Genomic DNA, 19,429 nt, shown 5'->3' on the forward strand with positions numbered 1-19,429 from the left:
GGATAAGGGCGGGGAAAACAAAAGAGGACATTACGATCAGCATGTATAGTGTGTGGGTGACATGGGGAGGGCTGCACAACAGAGAGAGGACAAGTAGTGATTTTACAGCATCTTACTACACAGATGGACAGTAACTGTGAAGGGGTATGTAGGGGGGGACTTGGTGAAGGGGGGAACCTAGTAAACATAATGTTCTTTCTGTAATTCTAGATTAATGATACCAAAAAAAAAAAAAATCTCTTGGACATAAACATGAGCGACTTCTTCATGAACATATCTCCACAGGCAAGGGAAACAAAAGCAAAAATGAACAAGTGGGACTATATCAGGCTGAAAAGCTTCTGTACAGCAAAGGACACCATCAATAGAACAAAAAGGTACCCTACGGTATGGGAGAATATATTCATAAATGACAGATCCGATAAAGGCTTGACATCCAAAATATATAAAGAGTTCACGCACCTCAGCAAACAAAAAGCAAATAATCGTATTAAAAAATGGGCAGAGGAGCTGAACAGACAGTTCTACAAAGAAGAAATTCAGATGGCCAACAGCCACATGAAAAGTTGCTCCACATCACTTGTCATCAGAGAAATGCAAATTAAAACCACAATGAGATATCACCTCACACCAGTAAGGATCACCACCATCCAAAAGACAAACAACAACAAATGTTGGCGAGGTTGCGGAGAAAGGGGAACCCTCCTACACTGCTGGTGGGAATGCAAATTAGTTCAACCATTGTGGAAAGCAGTATGGAGGTTCCTCAAAAAGCTCAAAATAGAAATACCATTTGACCCAGGAATTCCACTTCTAGGAATTTACCCTAAGAATGCAGCACTCCAGTTTGAAAAGACAGATGCAAAAATATGTTTATTGCAGCACTATTTACAATAACCAAGAAATGGAAGTAACCTAAATGTCCATCAGTAAATGAATGGATAAAGAAGAGGTGGTACATATACACAATGGAATATTACTCAGCCATAAAGAAAAAAAACAGATCCTACCATTTGCAACAACATGGATGGAGCTAGAGGGTATTATGCTCAGTGAAATAAGCCAAGTGGAGAAAGACAAGTACCAAATGATTTCACTCATATGTGGAGTATAAGAACAAAGAAAAACTGAAGGAACAAAACAGCAGCAGAATCACAGTACCCAAGAATGGACTAACGGTTACCAAAGGGAAAGGGCCTGGGCAGGAGCGGTGGGAAGGGAGGGATAAGGGCAGGGGAAAAGAAAGGGGGCCTTATGATTAGCATGTGTAATGTGGGGGGGAGCATGGGGAGGGATGTGCAGCACAGAGAAGACAAGTAGTGAGTCTACAGCATCTTACTATGCTGATGAACAGTGGCTGTAATGGGGTTTGTTGTGGGGGACTTGGTGAAAGGGGGAGTCTAGTAACCATAATGTTCTTCATGTAATTGTAGATTAATGATAATAAAGTGAATTTTAAAAATCCACATATAACTTTTGGCTCCCCAAAAACTTAACTACTAACAGCCCTACTGTTAACCAGAAGCCTCACCAATAACATAAACAGTCCATTCACACATATTTTGTGTTATATTTTATACTGTACTCTTAAAAAAAGGGGGGTTTTTTCAAATTATTGCAAATCTCAAACAAATTTTCCAGTATCTTTATTGAAAATAATCCATATATAAGTGGAACCAAACAGTTCAAATCCATGTTGTTGAATAGTCAACTGTATTTATATTATTAATTGAGAAATTTGTTAGAAAGAAATAAAATTCATTAAGTTTCATGATTTAAGCAGCTAATTATATAATTTGGAATTCTATCAAATATTTTATAAGCTTAACTACAGTGAATATAAATACTATAAGATATATAGTATAAAGCTAAACTTGATAATTTCAATTACAACTTTACATTAGAGTTACAATTTATACTATAAAATTACCTAGGTGAAAAATATCCACCATTTCTAAAGTTATATAAAAGAATTTTTAGATTATATTAAATATAGATTACTTTGTCAAGAAAACTGATAAAGCAAATCTCCTAATTTTCAAAAGCATGCCTGAGAAGATGCAGGAAATTTTGGGATGGATAATATAAGCAAACTCTAACCAGTCTTTCTCCTCAACTACTGTCTCCAACAGGGAGGGTAAAAGCATTGCCTCAGAGAAAATTCTTACTAATAATTTCTCTACTACCTAAATAACTAAGTTAAGGAAAACATAAAAATAAATGAGAGCCTAAAAGCATACATAGAAAAGCAAATAGTCTGACAAACTACAAAGAATAAAAAAAATTAGATCAGAAGAATGTGATTACTTTAAATGTGAAAATGTTAACACTGAACTTTTTATCCATTCAAATTGGAAAAATGTTCAAACCAAAACATTGCAGCCAGGATACAGCTGTGTAAACTGACATGTATATTTGTTTTGGGGAAGGAGTAGGAATTTTGATGAGATATGTCATCAAATTACTTTATATCTGTTTAAAATACTTATTTAAAAACCTATTATTTTTTAATAATTCCTAAAGTTGTGAGTAAAACTGTTACTAAAAAGCTTTCTGAATTGGAAACAGGGTTATTTGAAATGATATTAGTTGTGAGATGTTCCAAATACCTGGACTTATTCATCTGTAGGCTGTGCTTTTAAAATTTCACAGAATTTTCTAGTTCAAAGTGACTATTTTACAATCACACCCAATGCAAGAATCTCATTTGTAATACGTTTCACCAATGATTAATCAAACCATGTGACTATTTCCAAGGATGGAGAATAAGGACATTTATTCCAATGCCAGATAGTTAAATTATCAGAAAAGCTTCCCATACATTGAAGTTAAATCTATGTCCCTATAATAACTTCCATCCTCTGATTTTAGTTAGTCCTACTCTCTGAAGCCATACCATGCAAGTATACTTTTTTTCCACATGAAAACCTTACAAATAACTGAAGACTTAACTATATCTTTCAAGTCTTTTCTTTTAGGCTAAACATTTCTATTTCCTTTAACTCTTTCTCATATAAGTTTCAATGACCGTCACGCTTTGGTCACTCTTCTCTGGATATACCTGAGTTTGGCAATGACCCTTCAAAAATATGGCACCAAAACTAAACACAAAACTGCAGATATGATCTGGTTATATGATGTAAAGACTATTACCTTCCTTTTAAAATATTCCTTATTTTAGTAACACAGACTGGGATTAATATTTCTTCTTAAAAATATATAATGACACCCAAATTAATACACTTTCATGAATACCACCTGAGATAAAACTTAGTTTTTCTTACCCTCCCTATGCTATGGAAACTTAAATCAAAACACTTGGGTTTACCACAAAGACTGCAGCAAACTTTTTCTTGGATCCTAAATTTAAATTTCCATTCAAATTTTCCACACTTAAAGTCTCTAGATGAAAATGGAGACTCAATGAACTGTTACTTTACACTCTGAAGGGTTTTTACCATAAATTTCAAGTTTCACTGCCTTGCTAAGGAAATTTATATGTCTATGCTTACACTTAGTCCATAGATCAAGATGTAAAGAATTAATGTTTGAATCATACCTGCATTTTTTCCATTCTCCAAATTTTTCCTAAAATTAAGGCAATACTTAGGAAAGAAGAAAGTCTGATACTTTAAACCACTTCTGGGACCTGTAAAGCAAGTGAAGATTCCTATGGCCAGGATTCTCACCTGGCCCTGGTCAGCTTGCTCACTACACATGTGTGGGCAATACCTTGTTACTGACTCTATATAAAGAGCTCTGCCCAGTGCTCTGGGTGACAGGGTGGCACGGCTGCACACCCGCAGGAGAGCAGAGACTGGAGTGGCAGCAGCGCCGAGGACAGAGGCTGAGACGGCTGCGGGGCAGAGAGGCCCAGAGGCAGAGACCGGCTCACTGCATGCAGACTCGCTCTGAGTGGATGGGATTCTGGTGACTGACCTGCCCCCGTGGGAATAAAGTTGGGTATAAACCCTTTCACCCAAAGAATGTTCCATTGTCATTCTTCAGTCTCAGTGAATACATAGTGAACCTGCCCAGGGCTGAAACCCATTGGAAGACAATTGGCGACATCAGCAGGATTCATTGTTGACTGAGGAACAGATCAGGCTGCTCTCTGGTGGGAGGAGTGACGGGGAGGCATCCAAGTGTCCCCCAGTGGACATGTGGTCCAAGGTGGCTTGCCTGCTAGAGGACTGGGCTCCAGCCAAGACTGGGAAGGGGTGGAGGCAACACCTAAGGCAGTAAAGTCGGCCCTCAGCAAAATAGGGAATTCCTTAGAGAAACAGAGTGCCTGTGAGGCAGCAGGAACAGTGGGATGTTTTTTTTCTCACAATATTGAGAAAGGCCATAAGGGAGAAAGATGTCCTCCTGCAAGAAGCACGAGAAGAGGCAGCACGAGAACGTGAGCTGCGAGGTGCCATTGAGGAGGTAAAAAATTTGTTGGTGACTGAAATGGCATCCCTGCAAGGTGCTGTGGAAACAGAGAAGGATGTCATGGCAGCCCGAGAGGAAGCAGCACAGGAAGCAGCAGCACAAGAGTGCAGACTGCCAGGTGCTGTGGGGCAGGTGAAGGATGTCATGGAGCCGTCAGCCCCAGAAATGGAGGGGCAGAGGTTTGATGAACAGGTGGGGTGGAGGCCCTGCCAGTGCCACAAGACCCTTAGTTGAAAGCTGGTGGAAAGCCTGAAAGAAAATAAAGACTCAGCAACTGCCGGCTCCTCCAGGAAAGGTGCTGGCACCCTCCTCAGGTCGTGGGGCACTCTATGCTCAGCTCCTATCCTCAGGCTCAAGCAATTAAAGTACAAAAGGAAATATGGTCTGCTACTCAAAGGAAGAATTTAAAGGGCCCTGTGAAGGTCACGAGGACCCAGGAGTGGGTTGATTTGATAAAGGCAGGAGCAGGCAGAAAGAAATTGGATGGAAATCAAACAGATTCTTACTAGAGTTGTGGGAACAACTGAGACCGGAGCAGCACTTCGGGCCACTGAGGACGAAGCAGAAGCCAGAGGCAAGGCAACAAGATCGGCCTGTGTGTCTGCAAGACTTTCTGCTGGAGAGGCTGGAGAAGGTAGGTACTGTAAGGCCCACCCATGATTCTTTTGGTAAACTCATTTCAGTAGAACTGGTTTGAATACAGCCAGGATGACCACTTGGTGGCAATACATCTCCTCAGGCTTGAGGATTATTATAGTTTGTCAAAATTTGTTATTTGTATATTGTATTATGTTATTATGGAATTTTGCTACAATGTTTCAGCTTCCTCACACAGGGGCCATTGCAGAGGATTGAAGGCACACAGATTGAGAGGCAAGAATCCTGGAGGGGTGGAATGTGGATAAAGTGAAGGTTTCTATGGCCAGGATTCTCACCTGGCCCTGGTCGGCTAACTCACTACACACATATGGGCAATATGTTACTACTGACTATAAAGAGCTCCACCCAGTACTCTGGGCAATGTGGTAGCAGGGCTGCACAGCTGCAAGAGAGCAGAGTGTGGTGGCAGCGCCGAGTACAGAGACTGAGACGGCTGCAGGGCCCAGAGGCAGAGACAGGCTTGCTGCATGCAGACTCACTCTGAGTGGACAGGATTCTAGTGATTAACCTGCCACCATGGGAATAAAGTTGGGTATAAACCCTTTCACCTCCACCCTACCCCTAAAAAAAGAAACTAGCTGGCCAGGGCCAGGTGAGAATCCTGGCCTAGGAACCTTCACATTAACCACAGAACACACTAAATATTCAGTACTTAAAAGAGATAGGATACTCAACCTTACTCCTATTTAGCACAAGTCACATATACATTTTCACAAATATAAGATTTAATCTGCTCAGAAAAAGTTAATTTGAATTATTTAGTAGCTCAAGAAGTCATCATCTGTATCTCCATAAGAAAACTTTTTGCAAATAATTATCTCTAAAAAATCAATTGAAGTATCAGTTAAGAGACTTGAGCTAGTTCCAACATTCCATCAACTTGTTTTATGTCTTTGAAAAAAAATTCCAACATTTAGTGCTTTTTCTCATAGGTCAGGATAGATGCAAATATTAGGCTTACCTCAAGAGAAATAAACAGACAAAATAATATTTTGGAATAAGCATAAATCAAAATCAAGGACTTAATATTGTAGGTAAATGGTGAAAACTATAGGTTATTGGCATCTAATGTTAATCACTTTTCTAGAAGTGTTAAAAAATTGGTTGCTTTCTTAAACAGCAGCTATTTGAATTTCTAGTGGTGCAGAAAAATCTAATACAGTAAAAAATAAAAATTATAAACTAAACCAGAGATGTATGCCAAAAATATTCCCTGGTTCTCAAGTCTTCTAAATATTTCTAGAGAGTCTAAAGTGGCATAATTGAAGAAAGCCAAATCCAATCAAGAACAATCCTGGTCCAGCTGGGCAGCTCTGGCATCTGCTTGGAGATTTAGGACCTCCTCTCACCCCTTCCCAGAAACTCCCACTGCTGTGAGATGACCTAGGAGAGCTGGAAATACTGAACCTCTTGGAGCTGGATCAGTGGGCTCTTTACATTACAATATAAACAGAGAGCATTAAACTATTAGTGCCATAGCCGTACTTTAACTGTTAAACATTTAATTCACAGCTATTAAAATTGACTGTGAAATCATGTTTCTTTTCTATAAGCATCTTAAATGATATTTATTTACAATTAATTACTGAGTTATTGAAGTACTTAAGAGCTTAACTAAGTAAATCGGCATCACATACCTCATAAAAACAGATATGTCTAAGAAAAACAGGTAGAGTTAAAACAAGAATAACGTGAAAGTGTCCATTCTAATGGTTATTGTAATTATAACTGCACTGTATAATGAGAACATTCTGGGGTCGTCTTGCCAATGGGTTTCAGCCCTGGGCAAGTTCACTATGGATTCAGTGAGACCGAGGAATGACAATGGAACATTATTGGGGTAAAATTACCTGGCTTTGTTCTCCCGGTGATAGGTCAAGCACTAGAATTATATCTGCATCCAGCAGTCTGCAGGTCCATAATCTTCCTTGTCCCTACCTTGGCCCAGAGCACTGGGCAGAGCTCTTTGTATAGTGACTCAGTCAGTAATAGCTTATTGCCTGTGAGTGAGGAAGCAGTAGCCTAGCAGCAGGTCAGTTACATCATCAGGTAGTTTAGGTTCAGGTGAGGATCCTGGCCATGGGAACTTCAATTTTCTCCATAGGGGTTAAGGGAATACTAACTTTGGGAAGGTTTCGTTTTACCTGTATTCTCTTTATGATTATTGTTATTTCACAAACCAAAAATCAGTTAGGACCAACACCCTCACCATATGCTTACCCTACAAAATTTGCTGAACTTTTGGCATACCTGCAGAAAATATTTTCCCATATAAGTAAATAATTTCCATTTCTAGTAATGGTCTAATCATGGTGTGGATAAAATGAAGGTTCCTGTGGCCAGGATTCTCACCTGGCCCTGGTTAGCTAGCTCACTACACACGTGTGGGCAATATGTCCTATTGACATATAAAGAGCTCCATCCAGTGCTCTGGGCGATGGTGGCATGGCTGCAAAGCTGCAGGAGAGCAGAGATGAGACTGGAGTGGCAGCAGCACCGAGGACAGAGACTGAGATGGCTGTGGGGGCAGAGAGGCCCAGAGGCAGAGACTGGCTTGCTGCATGCAGACACACTGTGAGTGGATGGGATTCTGAGTGGATGGGATTCTAGTGATTTACCTGCCACCGTGGAAATAAAGTTGGGTATAAACCCTTTCACCCCAAAAACGTTCCATTGTCATTCCTCAGTCTCACTGAATCCATAGTGAACTTGTCTGCGGCTGAAACCCACTGGCAAGACAGGTGGTCATGGTTATGACCATTTCTATATTACTAGATATATGATCTCATATGAAATTTCACATGGGTTAATAAAGAAAGGACAGTCCTCACAATTTCAATAATGAACACTCCTTCAAGTTCTTTTCAGAATTCTGAAGGAAATATGTGTATAAACAAACAAATGTAGAAAAGCTATTTTAGTATTTTGTTTGTTCATCTTACTATTTCCTTTTATGCATTTCTCTAAGAATTTTCTAGAAAAAAATAAAGCAAAAAAAGCCCACATCTTCTTATTGACTGACTCTCTTTGACAATTAGTCATGTTAATGATAATCTTCATCACTACCAAAATCAAAATAGTTACCACTTTAGTAGAATATATAACATGTGAGTTAAAATACTAGGAGCTTTACATTATCTACTAAGTTCCAGGTCCATACATTGAACTGCCTACTTAGACCATCCCTTATTTGGAAGTCCCAAAGACACTTAAAACTCAATGGGTCTTAAAAAGAACTTCCTATCTCCCTTACTGTGGGGAAATTGGAAGTTCCTATGGCCAGGATCCTCACCCGAACCTAAACTACTTGATGATGTAACTGGCCTGCTGCTAGGCTACTGCTTCCACACCCTAGGCAATAAGCTATTATTGACTGAGTCACTATATACTATATATAAGAGCTCTGCCCAGTGCTCTGGGAGGAGGCAGAGACAAAGAAGGATTACAGACTTGCAGACTGCTAGATGCAGACATAATTCTACTACTTGACCTATTGCCAGGAGAGCAAGCTGGGTAATAAACCCTTTTACCCCCAAAGCATTCCACTATCATTCCTTGGTCCCCCTGAATCCATAGTGAACTTGTCCAAGGCTGAAACCCATTGGCAAGACAATTGCAAACATATTCTATTATACTGAAACTCAGTGAATAATACCATCTATTTAGTCATCAAGAAACCTGGGCATTAAAATACCAGTTTTAATAACTACTACTTGGCAACAGCTACTTTAAGTAAGAATTATATTAGACTGTTTATAATAAACTTAATCCCATCCTCCAAAAACCATGCAAAATAAGTACTATTCTGAGAAATAAGTAAGGAAGGAATCTCACAGTAAGGAATCTTTTGATAGTTTAGTTAATTCAGGTTTTCTCCAATTAATCTGAATACTGAATGCTTTTTTCACCATAACTTTCAGCAAACCAATCAATGGTGCTAGTCAGATCAGACTTCGGAAATAATTTATTTTTAAATTATCATCAGCAAACTGTTGTATAGATCATCCTTTTTGCCAAAATCATACCAGTGATGTACTGTATAAAGATGAGGATGAATAGTTGAAAGTAGTATAATATGAACTTAAACGGGCATTATCTATATTTAATCAAAATTTTACCTCCTCACAGCCTGATTCCTTGGAGTGAGTACAATTTCTTTCATATCTATTATTTATGAGAATTTACCTGTTAGGATAATATACCCAAACAGTAAGGGAAATAATGAACATACCTATAATCTATGTTTTTCTGTGAGCATAATGTTTTTCTGAACAGCATAATATTGTTATTATTTCTATGAGGTAGCAAACAACATATACTAATTCAGGACTAAGATTAAACAGCATGGGAATACACAAATAATTTATAAAATATGATGCCTTCTCCTAGAGACAGTCTACTTGTGACTAAATGAATTGTAAAATGCCAATAAAGAGACTAAGGAAAAAAAAACCGAGCTCACAGACAAAGAGATCAGATTGGTGGTTTTCAGAGGTTAGGGGTCGGTGAAGTGGGTGAAGGAGATCAAAAGGTACAAACTTCCAGTTACAAACAAAATAAATCTTAGGGATGTTGACTATAGTTAATAATAATGTATTACATATTTAAAAGTTGCTAAGAGAGTAGTAGACCTTAAAAGTTCTCATCACAAGAAAAAACAATGTCTTTATAACAAGTACAGTGATGGGTGCTAACTAGACTTAACACTTTGCAATACACACAAATATCAAATAATTATGCTGTATATTGATACTAATATGTTATTTATCAATTATATTTCAATAAAAGTAAAATAAAATATAAAAGAGAAGAGGCCAAGACCCGAAAGATGACTGGTTAGCCAGAGACGGGTAAGATTCCTCAAGGGAGGAACAACCTAAGACAGGCACAGTCGCAGGGGGGCCATCAGGTGAGAAATTGGGGATCAACAGAGGTGAGGCTTAGAACCTCACCCCCCCTATTTTGAGAGAAATATTCTGTATCCATGGATGTTTTGTTGTCCTTGTCTAGCTTGGATTAATACTTAGTCTATAGGCACACACCTGATCATCTACATTTGCCCTCTTACAGCACTAAACTATGTTTTCTATCTTTATCTTGCATCTACCTACCACTTCAGCATTTTATTAAAAATAATAATAATAATAATAATAATAATAAGGGAGAAATGTGGGATTCACATATAAATCAAGTATAAAAATCAAACGAATATTCATATTTGACCTGATTGTTTATAGTTCATAATGCGTGATCAAAACCAAAAGTTTCTGATGACTGCCCTTTTACTGTTCACCATGTAAGAACTTATTCACTATGTAAGAATTTGTTCACCACGTAAGAACTTATTCGTTATGCTTCAGAAGATTGGAGTGTTGAGAATTAGGCTTGGGGTTGATTAATGATTGTGCATTGAGTCCCCTATACAGAAGTTTATTGTTTTTAACAACCATTTGATCAATAAATATGAGAGATGCCCTCTCAAAAAAAAAAAAAGAGAAGAGGCCAAGAGTACTTTGATAAAACATTAGCAAATCAAAAGCAGGAACATGAGTAATTGCCAACGACATGGTAGAATGATATGCAACTAATAAGAACTCTTCTAAGAGGGAGATGATTCCTGTAAATGCAGTGTAAAATATATCAAGTAGAAATAGTTCCAATGAAGTTACATAAATCTGCTCTAGTTGTCCTTTATATGTCCCTGCATTATCAATGTACACAAAACTTTTCTTTGAAAGATGTTTCACAGATTACAGAAAGCAAAAAAAGTAGGCTCTACATTCTGTAAAGACAAAAGTTACTGTCACTAGCTTCCAAAAATCACACCTCTATCTACAAATTTGCCACAATTAGGTGTGCTGACATAAGCATATTTCATTACCAAATACTGAAAATTCTGCAAGAGTTAAAATGCTGCAGGCAGAAGGGAACAAAATAATCCAAGCAAACTCAACATTCTTAAAAATCATTATCCACAACATCTTGAAAACCTACACAAAGTATCTACACATGCCAAAGAGAAAAGAAATTCTACACAAAACCAATAAATGGATATTCCAGCATCATACCTTAGGAAAAAAAATGTTGAAAGTACAGTTATTCATATAAGAATTTATTGAATACCTTGCCAGATTGTAATGCCATATTCAAAATGAAAAACAAATATCTAGCCACAGAAAAGTATCATATCATTGATATGTTAAAAAGTATGAAATCAAAAGATACACGTATTTGCAATCGTATTAAGCTCAGTACTTGTATTACTGTCCCTTAACTTTCACTTATTATGTTCCTATAGCTACCACCATATCCACAAATAAACATAAGAGGCATAATCATCCTGTTCACTCTCAATGTCTTAGAATACCTGCAGATGCAGTAGGAAATGGTTAATAGACATTTGTCAATTTCAGCTTAAAAAAAAACAAACAATAGCCTGTATGTTAACTGATGCCTAAAAGATCCATCATTATTCAAACACAATTACAATTTCCTTTCTAATAAAAACATTGTCTATATATGCCAAATGACACATTTTCAAACACGTTCCTTTTTTTATAATTGTGAGATTATGAGTATTCTACCAAAGAATTCAAAATAAGCAAAGTTTAATAAAATATACACACAAAAAACAACCATAAAGAGATCATACAGAAATGGTTTTAGAAATTTTATCTTGTTAGTAAAGCAAACCTTGACTTAAATTTCAAATATTGCAAAAAAGTTAAAAGAATACAATACCTCCACCTAGATTCAACATTTGTAGCAGTCTGTTACAAATGCTTTGCTACCTCTGCCCATTTCTTCCTCTCTTCCTCCCTTATCTATCAACCAACTTACTTATCTCTGACAAAGCCCCCTGTAATTGATACATTAATACTTCTAAGACAATGACACTGAGATAAATACTATAAATATCCTTATATAAATTCAGTTCAAGTTTTGTCACCAAATGGGTTCAAACAGATCAGGTTTTGTCCCAAATAAGATTCCTTCTTAATGTTCTGGTTTTCAAAATTTCACATTTTAAAAATGTGGATAAAGGATGGTGGGCTGTACTATTATCCCCACATCATGGAGGAAGAAACTGAAGCACAGAAAGGTTATATAACTTCTTCAAGACTAGAACAAGTTGGCAAAACCAGTAAGTGAAAACAGGCAATCTGCTCCAGAGCCCACACTTTTAACCACTGCTCTAGGAAGCCTCCAAATGAACAGGAAATCCTCATGACTTCATCTTCATGCAGAATATGAACTCATACTCCTAGTACCATTTCTATCCTTAATCTAAGCCACCATCATCTATCTATCTCTGGGTTTATTTCAATAGCCTACTAAACTAAGCTACCTGATTTTTTTACCCATTTAACTAATAGTAAAAGTCAGTGTTCTTAAAATAGCTTACAAGAAACCATAGGTTCTGTACCACCGTTTATCTTACATCTGTGACCTCTGCTACTCTCTCCTCCCTCACTCCACTCCAGCCATACTGGTCTCTCTGTAGTTCCCAGACGCCAGGAATGTTCCCACTTGGGGCCCTGGCACTGACTATTCCTCCTGCCAGGGTTATGTTTCCCCCTGTATCTACATGACTCCCTCTCTCACTTCTCCAGTATAATCTCCATTGAAGCTTATACTGTCCACATCACTGAATATTGCAACTGTCCCCCAAAAAGCAAAGAATACTCCAGATACCCCTTTTCCTGCTCTGCTATTTCTTTCTCCATAACACCTATTACTTTCAAACATTGTAGACTACTTCCTTATTTTTTATTTCCCTGTCTTCTCCTCTGCTCTTAGATTTATATGTATACCAATGTATCCCAAGTCTTGAGAAAAGCACCCAGTGCATAGTACCAGCTCAAAAAACAATTGTTGCTGTTGAGACTTCTATGTCAACTTCAACTCAAATACTGTTTGAATTAAGCTCTTCTACATTTCTTAAGTTGTTAGCATTTCTCAGCATCTCATAGAAAACTTAGAATTTCAACAAATATGCTTAAATTACATTCTAAAACAGCCAATTATATATACTTATTCTTTGATTAAGATTCTTTTTTATGTAGAAATATATTTTATAGACATGACAGATGTCTATGATGTCACTCAGAGAATGACAGGAAGGTAAGAACAGTTTACATAGTATGATCCCTTCTATAAGGCCAACAGCATGTATTTGTGTGTTTCAGGGTTTTTTGGTATTGTGACATTAGGTATTTTTAAAATATTTCTTCCTTCTGTATGTATTTTCTCATTTTTTAATAATGAATATATATTGTTTAAATAATTTAAAAATTATATCCAAAAAAGAATTATTTTTACAATACAATTACCAGTTAAATTCAAACTCTTGTTCTTCTATGAAAAAAAATTCACAGTTAATACATCTATTATACAAATAAAATGCACATAGGTATGTGCTACTAATGTAATTTAACAGACCATCTGCAGGTATTTATCTAATTCTTTACACAAAGGATGAGGTAGCTAATTCTTTTCTTTATATAACAGGTAATGTGGCATAAATGTGCTAAATACTACCACTACATAATGTATGTATATAAAATACACATATTCAATCTAACTTTCAAATACTACCTCCAAAATACTCCTTTCAATAGGCTTTTATTCTTGTGGTATAAACTTACAAACACTTCTTTTTTATCTTTAATTCAGAACTGTAACACAAATATATTCAACTTGAGCTTTTGTTATTCCTGCTTTTAAGAAATTATTAATATTTATTTCAATTGTTACTTGCTTTAAAAGTATTTAAAGTAATATAATGAATAAAGATGGATTTAGAAAAACTGTACTCTGTATTTGATAAATTTTAAAGGTGACTGCTATTTCACTTAAGGGAAATCAACAAAAGAGCTACTTTAACGTCAACTCTGAATTTAGAAAATAACATATTCCTCACTTTTCAGAAAAATTTGGAATCTTTTGTTTTAACTTATAAAATGTACATAAAATGTGGTAATTAACATCTCAAAGACAAGCTTAATTATGAACAATTACTTTCTTTCCAAACAAAAAAAAAATTAGTTTGTTTATAAAAGGAAAACTAAATTGGTTTATACCATGATCTTAAATCTAGAAAGAAAATTCTACATTTTAAAATGTTATATATATTAATATTTAATATTCTTTAAATGAAGTTTTACTTAGATTTTTTCCAATTTTCAATTCCATTCAATGTTTTTTAATTATTCCAAAAATATTAGAAAAAAAATTTAAAGACACAACAAGTTGTATTTTTTTTAAAAAGTTTACATACCTTGGCTTCCGAAATACTAAGCTATATTGCTGGCAAGCCAGACCCACAGTGGGGGTGTAAACAATAGGCATGAATTTCTCAATGTCAGACATTAGAACTCTATAAAAGAGTTTTTCATTTCTGTCTTGAAGATCCATTAAGAGAAGATACCTGTGGAAATGGGACCTAATCAGATCTATATTCCAACAAAATCATGCAACAGCTTGCTTAGAAATCTAACCAAACACTTTTCAACAAAGTACAAAGTATTTTTTAGGTCATGAAGACCTAAACATCTGATCAAACAAGACTTTAGAAATATCCTTAAATACCTCAAAGAATGAAAAACCATAAACTGAGTCATTCAAGCATTAAAATCATTGTTGAGAGAGCACAGTTTTATATTCAAAAAGACTTTATCCCTATTTTAAAATGAAAGACAGATGAAAATACCCCTATAGAAATACTTTCTTTTTAATAGTTTAAACATTTTTTAATAGTTTAAACATTAAGTAAACAGAAAGACTTCATCCTTTAACTTGCAGTACTGATTAACCAAGGGAAACAAAAAGGAGATAAGGAAGCAGTAAGGAATGTAGCACCAATCCTAAAAATTATGAAGGTTAGCAAGTTCAAGGGCCTTTTCTTATTATTTGTATTAAATGGCCTTTTTTTTTTTCTAGAGCATTCTGACCCAGGTTATCTTTCTAAACATAAACCTTACCATGTTACCTGTAATTTTCAGTGGTTTACAGAATAAAACTCAAACTGCTTGATACAACTTGAAAGAATCTTGAAAACTATATTTGACAGTCTTACCAGCCTTTTGGATTTTTTTCTAATCCCCCAAATAGTTGAAAATGCACCAAATTTGGATTTAGAGACAGGATTCTAAAGCTTGGCAATACCAATGGGTTTACCAAGCCAAAAAATTAACATTTGGGAAGAAGATGATGAGTTTTAGACATGCTAAAATTGATTTAGCAATGTGTGAGTAATCATTGCTAAATCAATGATAAATTCTCAAACCTCATCTTTTCTTTACCTATCATAACATTTGATACAGGTGGCATTCCCTGGAGCTCAATACACTCTCTCTACTTGGCTTTTAGGCTATCATCTCTTGGTTTTACTCCTATTTCACCAGTCATTCCTTTTCTGTCTCTTTGTTGTTTTCTCCACTTCTCTGAAAGTTCTCTAACACTCATCTCTAATATATTAGGACATTATGTTGGCTTTATTTCAACATAAATCCAAATTCTAAATACCTTCATTGCTACCACTCTGGATCTAAATCACCATCATCTCTTGCCTGGATTATTCTAAGAGTCTCCTTAATATTCTTCCAGACTACATTCTATTCTCAACATAGCAGTCAGTGTACTTGACATATAGCTCAGATCATTTTAATCTTCTGTTAAAAACCTTGAATGACTCCCCTTTCCATTCAGAGTAAAAACCAAAGTCCTTCAGTGGCTTTCAAAGCCACTCATAATCTGTTTCAGACACTGGTCATCCTGCAGATCCTTGAACATATCAGCTAAAGAACACTGTTCCTCAGATTTCTTCACGGCTTTGGTTATCTGCTCATAAATAGCTTTCTCAATGAAATTTATCCTGATCACCCAATTTAACAGGGTAAATTGATGATACCAGCCCCCGGCATTCTCAGTCCCTCGGCTCTACCCTAGCTTTCTTTTTTTTTCATTAGCACTTGTCACTTCCTAAAATATTAAATAATTTACTTATTATTCTACTATTTAGTATTTTTAAATAATTTTTTAAAATAATTTACCCAAGTTCTGCAAAGGCAGAGATCATTGTCTATAATCCCAATATCTAAACGACCACCTAATATTGAGTTGATGCTCAATAAATATTTTAAGAACAGTCTATGGTAAAAATATGAAAGTCAGTAGGTCCTAGGAGATAACTAATAAAAATGGCCCAGGAAAAGAATATAAAATAAAAATATAAGAGTCTGAAGAAAGGGCTTAAGAAACAAGTGAAAGCAGTTGTGAAAAATTTAAGCAGCAGCAAATAGATTAGATAAATGGAGTTTTAGATACATTAGATAAATGGAGTCAACCTCTTTACCTAGCTACCTGTCATCATCCACGGGATCACTACAAAAAGTGGCCTTGGCAGGGATGGAGTTATCCATGGGCTCAGCAACATGGATTTCCATTCACCAATGCCAACGTGTCTATAATCTGCCAGCAGCTGAGACCAACACTGAGCACCTGATATGGCACCATTCCATGGGGTGATCAGCAGCTACCTGGTGGCAGGCTGATTACACTGGACTGCTCTGTCATGGAAGGGGTGATGTTTGTTCTTTCTGAAACAGATACTTAACTCTGGATACAGATTTGCCTTCCTTGCACACAATGCTTCTGGCAAAACTACAATCTGTGGATTTACAGAATTCCTTATTCACCATCACAGTATTCCACACAGCATTGCTTCTGATCAAGGAACTCACTTCAAAGCAAATGAAGTGTGACAATAGACCTGTGTTCACAGAATTTGCTGGTCTTACCATGCCCCCAACCATCCTGAAGCAGCTGGCTTGATAGAAGGGTGGAATGGCTTCTGAAGACTTAGTTACAGCACCAGCTAGGTGGCAACACCTTGCAAAGCTGGAGCAAGACTCCCCTGGAGGATATAATGCTCTGAATCAGTGTGCAATATATGGTGCTATTTCTCCCATAGCTGAGATTCCCAGGTCCAGGAACCAAGGAGTAGAAATTCAAGCGGCACCACTAAGTATTACCCCCAGTGACCCATTGGCAAAATTTCTGCATCCTGCCCTTGTGACCTTATGTTCTGCTGACCTAGAAGTCTTAGTACCAAAAGTAGGAACATTTCTACCCAGAGACAATGATTCCACTGAACTGGAAATTAAGACATCCACTAGCCACTTTGGGAACCACATGCCTCTGAATCAACAGGCAAAGAATGGAGTTACTATGCTAGCTAGGGTGACTATCCTCCATTATTATTATTCTCTTCAATCCCCCAACAAAAAGGAATTCTGCCATAGACTGCCTTTGAACGCGAACTACAGCTCTCCCCTTGGTCTCCAGCCTGACAGTCTACCTACAGACTTAGGACTTACCTAGCCTCCATAATCATATGAGCAAATTCCTTAAAATAAAAGTAACTAACTAAATAAATAAAAACCAATAAGATGTTGATACACATATACACATCCTGTTGATTCTGTTTCTCTGGAGAACCCTGAGTAATGTAAATACCTACTAGGTTTGGGTTAACTAACTCTTCTAACCTAAAACTGTATTTTCAAGTAACTATTATTTTTTCAATCCACAAATGAAAACCCTGTGGTTTAAAGGTTCAGGACCTTAGGAAGGAGAGAATCAAAAGCTAAGGGCAAGACATACAGTGGTCATGGCAGTGGTTGTAGTGATTTACTCAAGGCCCCACTGCTAGTGAGAGGCAGCCAGAATTTCAACACAGACCTAATTCCCAAGGTAGAAGACAATGTTACCTCCATCTTTGTGCAAAGATGGAAACCTAAACAAAGATCTACATCTATAACTGTGTTAACCAAGTTTGGAAGTTGAAAAAGTGTGTGCTTTCACCTACAACGAACTTAATGTCTGACTAAAAGCCACTTAAATCTGTCTTGCTCTGTCTAGGATGCATTTTCTGATAATACACCTTTATAGTAATAATTTTATCACCAAAGAGAAGTGATCTCTCTGAGGATATAGTTTGGAAAATTTTACTTTATTCAAATGCTCCTACAGGGGTAAATTTTTAAAAAACACGATTGTATTTGCAGACAGATTCTCCTCAAAGTTAACTACTCTTATCAAATCACTAAATATTTTAACTTTCTCATCCCATAAAAAGTAAACTAGACAATTTTCCCTAAGAGAAGAATAAAAATCATCTTCAGAAATGTGTTACCTGTCAAAGTCAGAACTCAGACGCTCAAAATTTTTAATCACTCTAAGGACCTGGATATCCTGACCAATGAAGCAAGGCGGCAACAGTCCGTGAATGTTCAGTTGTTGTCTCTCTTCCAGGGAAAAAGCCAAGTCCTATGAAGAAAAGAAAAAAACAATTATTAGAGGGGGAAGAAAGACAAAAAGTACATGTATTTTATACACACACACACACATAAAACCCAACAAATAAATGAAGTAAAAATCAGGTCTGATTTAAACATGTCCTCTTGAATATAACATCACATAATCTCCCAATAGTCATTCCCCCATCTTTAAATATTAAATTTTAATATTTATTGTTATTAGATTATAATTTACTTAAATGTTTTTAAACTTATAAAAATTATAATAGGTTATATTATAATAGGTTATTATTATATTTTCAAATCTGTGTCACTCTGATATTGTTAGGATGAAATTAGGTAATGGACAGGAGGAAACAATTTGAAGACATGGAAATTAAAGTTATATCCTTATTAATGTCATTAAACATAAAAAGGAATAGGCGTTATTATGAGATTTTTAAATTTTGAACAAGAGTAGATCATTTATGACCCTTCATGCACTTCCCTATAAAATAGGTCAGGAAATGATTATATGATTGAGACACCTTATTCAAACACTCCTCTCCCAAGTTATTTCCCACTATTTTTATATACTCCTAAGTACATGAACTTACTACCTCCTGAACACACTATACCCTTTTATTCTTCCAAGACTTCATGCTTCTATGCCCTTCAAGCCTTACCTCATGCTCCCTTCTCTCTAAAGCCTTTCCAGTCTTATCCAGTATGTCCATTAGAACCCTATTATTATACCTGTTATCTGTTTACATGAACACTGACTGTATAAAAAATAGTAATACAGTGAGGTTCAAAAACAAGCAAACAGAATAGAATTGATGGTTTGATGCAAAAACTGAAACTGGACCTAAGAGATTTGTTGGAATATGTAAGACAAGGGGAAGTGACAGCAGAGAAACTTCAGTAGTTATCGACCTGGAGGACTGGGATGAGCAGTTCCCCTGGGGACGACACCCCTTTGAGAGAGTGAAGCCCAAAAGGCCTCTGACTAGACCGACTGCTATCCCTTTGGG

General features: G+C 36.4%; 1 protein-coding gene across 2 annotated transcripts in view; it reads right to left on the reverse strand.

Annotated features, from left to right (window-relative positions):
* Positions 1-19,429, reverse strand: part of ME1 (malic enzyme 1) — a 235,895-nt gene that overhangs the window by 182,542 nt on the left and 33,924 nt on the right. For both annotated transcript variants that reach the window (XM_057489334.1, XM_057489335.1), the window contains exons 2-3: positions 18,293-18,426; positions 14,375-14,524 (exon numbers count right to left, since the gene is read on the reverse strand). In XM_057489334.1, the coding sequence (XP_057345317.1) occupies positions 14,375-14,524; positions 18,293-18,426 (284 nt within the window). The remainder of the gene's footprint in view (positions 1-14,374; positions 14,525-18,292; positions 18,427-19,429) is intronic.

This window comes from Manis pentadactyla, chromosome 12 (assembly GCF_030020395.1).
Source record: "Manis pentadactyla isolate mManPen7 chromosome 12, mManPen7.hap1, whole genome shotgun sequence".
NCBI lineage: Eukaryota > Metazoa > Chordata > Mammalia > Pholidota > Manidae > Manis > Manis pentadactyla.